At 46.6% G+C, this 2,501-nt stretch overlaps 1 protein-coding gene across 1 annotated transcript; it reads right to left on the reverse strand.

Moving 5' to 3' along the window:
• Positions 1 to 1,989: 1,989 nt before the first annotated feature.
• GLOTRDRAFT_51129 (uncharacterized protein) lies at positions 1,990 to 2,496 on the reverse strand (the record flags this gene model as incomplete). The annotated part of the gene is made up of 1 exon (XM_007873305.1): positions 1,990 to 2,496. A coding segment is annotated over one exon (507 nt), but the record flags the coding sequence as incomplete, so codon positions are not given.
• Between the last annotated feature and the right edge of the window lie 5 nt (positions 2,497 to 2,501).

Here is a 2,501-nt window from a genome sequence, read left to right on the forward strand (position 1 = left end):
GCTGTGCTGATCGATAGTACTGCAAGTTCTTGTGATCACAGTAGACTGTGACTGGATGGGGTGCGCCCTCGAAGTAGTAGTCCCAATTCTGTAGTCCTCGGATGATTGCCAGAAGCTCCCTATCGTAGATTTCATAGTTTCGTTGAGCCTTGTCAAATGCCTGTGAAATATATCCGCATGGGTGCCAGTCTCCATTTACATCCTGTTGGCGTAGGACTGCCCCTGATGCAAACTTGGATGCATCGGTTTCCAGAATGAATGGTTTGGATTTGTCCGGCATCATCAGCACTGGTTCTTCCAGGAACTTCTGCTTCAAGGTTTCGAATGCCGTTTGACATTCAGCCGTCCAGTCCCAAGGATGATCCTTCTTGGTGAGTTCGTTCAATGGTCGAGAGATGTTGGCAAAGTGTGGAATAAACCGTCGGTAGAAGTTGCAGAATCCTAAGAATGACCGGACGTCCTTCAATTTCCTAGGGACAGGCCAGCTTGCTATTCCTTTCAATTTGACTGGATCCATGCCCAAGTGGTTTTCCTTGACGATCAGTCCAAGGTATTCCACTTCTGGTTGACAAAATAGGCATTTTTCCAATTTGAGGAATAGGTCGTTTTCCCTTAATCGTGCCAAGACTCGTTTTGTTCTTTCCGTATCTTCTTCAGCTGTCTTGGAGAAGATAAGGAAGTCATCCATGTATATGATGAGCCATCCTTCATCAATCATGTCTTTGAATAGTTCGTTCATCATTGACTGGAAGGTTGCCGGTGAATTGCATAGGCCAAAGAACATGACGGTTGGTTCAAACAATCCTCGATTGGTTTTGAACGCTGCTTTCCATTCGTCGCCTTCTTTGATACGGACATTATTGTAGCCTTTGCGGACATCCAATTTGGTGAAAACCTTTGCCCCTTGTAGCTTGTCCAAGATTTCGCTGATCAGGGGAATTGGATAGGCATTCTTGACTGTCCATTCATTGAGATACCGGTAATCTTGGCAAGGCCGTACGTCTCCATCCTTCTTGCCTACGAAGAAGAATGGTGATGCCATAGGGGATTTAGATGGTCGGATGTAGCCTTTTGACAAGTTTTCCTTTAAGAATTCGTCCAGTTTCTGTTGCTCTAATGGTGACATGGGATAGAGCTTCTGATTCTTTGGAACGAATCCTTCTTTGAGATCTATTGCATGATCATAAGGCCGTCGTTCAGGGAATCGTTCCGAACTTTTCTTGTCAAAGACGTCCGCGAATTCCTTGTACCGTTCAGGTAATTCTGCTTTGCTTTTGGCTTCCTTCTCAGCTTCTTGAGCCATCCGCATTGCAGGGTTGACCTTCTTGCCAGTGTCCGTTTGTCCAGTGATAAACCGTATGAGGAGATCGTCTTCCTCTGCCTTAGTTCGTGCAATTAGGGCGTAGATGTCATCCAATTTGATCTTCCATTTTGGTGTACTTTGGAAGATGGGGTCATCGACATGTGCCAGCAGTGGTCCTTTGCAATATTGACGTTTGATGGAGAATTCTTCATCAGGGATTTCTTCGATGGTTACATTTAGGATGGATTTTCTTCTCCCGAAGTCAATCCGCCCAGTGACCCAGTTAATCTCTGGATTGTTCTTCTGTAACCACGGTAGCCCCAAGATAACGTCTTCTTTCCCCAGGTCGGTGACCAAAAATCGGACAGAGCGGACTCGATCTCCAATCTTCATCTGTAGGAATGCGGCCTTGGTAATGAGGCCTTGCCTGTTCTTGGTGCCATCAACATTAAAAACCTTGATTGGTCTCGGTATAGGGACCGTCTTCAGCTTGTTTGTCATCACAAACTTCTGGTCGATAAAGATTCCTCCAGCCCCTGAATCAATGAGGGCTTCTGCAGTCGTTTCAGCGCTTCCCTTTCCACGTGATAGCAAAATATTGATCTTCATTGACTGGTCAACAGTCTTTGCTATTGTTACAGTAGAAAGGTAGGAATGAGACGAGCCTGACGCTGATACAGGTCGTCTTAAGCAAAATCCTTCTCCGCCATATCTTCGAGAAGCTTGATCTTGTCATTCTCTTCAAGTTCCGCCATCATGGCTTTGATCTTGGCGATATTGGACACTTCTTTGTCTGAGTCTTCTTTGACTTCTGCGGTACGGACAGGCCTTCTGTCTGGCTGTCTTCCTTTGTCCTGCTTGTGATCCGCAGCTCTGTGGCCAGTCTGACCGCAAGTGAAGCATCGTCCTTCCTTCATGTACTTTTCCCTTTCGCTGGTCGATAGGCGATCGACGTCCATAGCATTGGGGTCCTTCGTGGGAGGAGTGTACCTTGGAGTGACAAGGTTTCTGGTCTGTCCAACTCCCTTATATCGGTTGATGACCGCTCTCGCCCGTCGATACTGGTTGTCGAACCGGGATGTGGCTTCATACCATTCATCGATCGTCTTAGGCATGTGTTCCATGCCATAGACCTTCTCGACTAGCTTGTTCTGGAGTCCCTCTTTGAAGTACTCGATCAAGGATACGTCTTCAGTGA

The sequence above is a fragment of the Gloeophyllum trabeum genome (assembly GCF_000344685.1).
Source record: "Gloeophyllum trabeum ATCC 11539 unplaced genomic scaffold GLOTRscaffold_00091, whole genome shotgun sequence".
Taxonomy (NCBI): Eukaryota; Fungi; Basidiomycota; class Agaricomycetes; order Gloeophyllales; family Gloeophyllaceae; genus Gloeophyllum; species Gloeophyllum trabeum.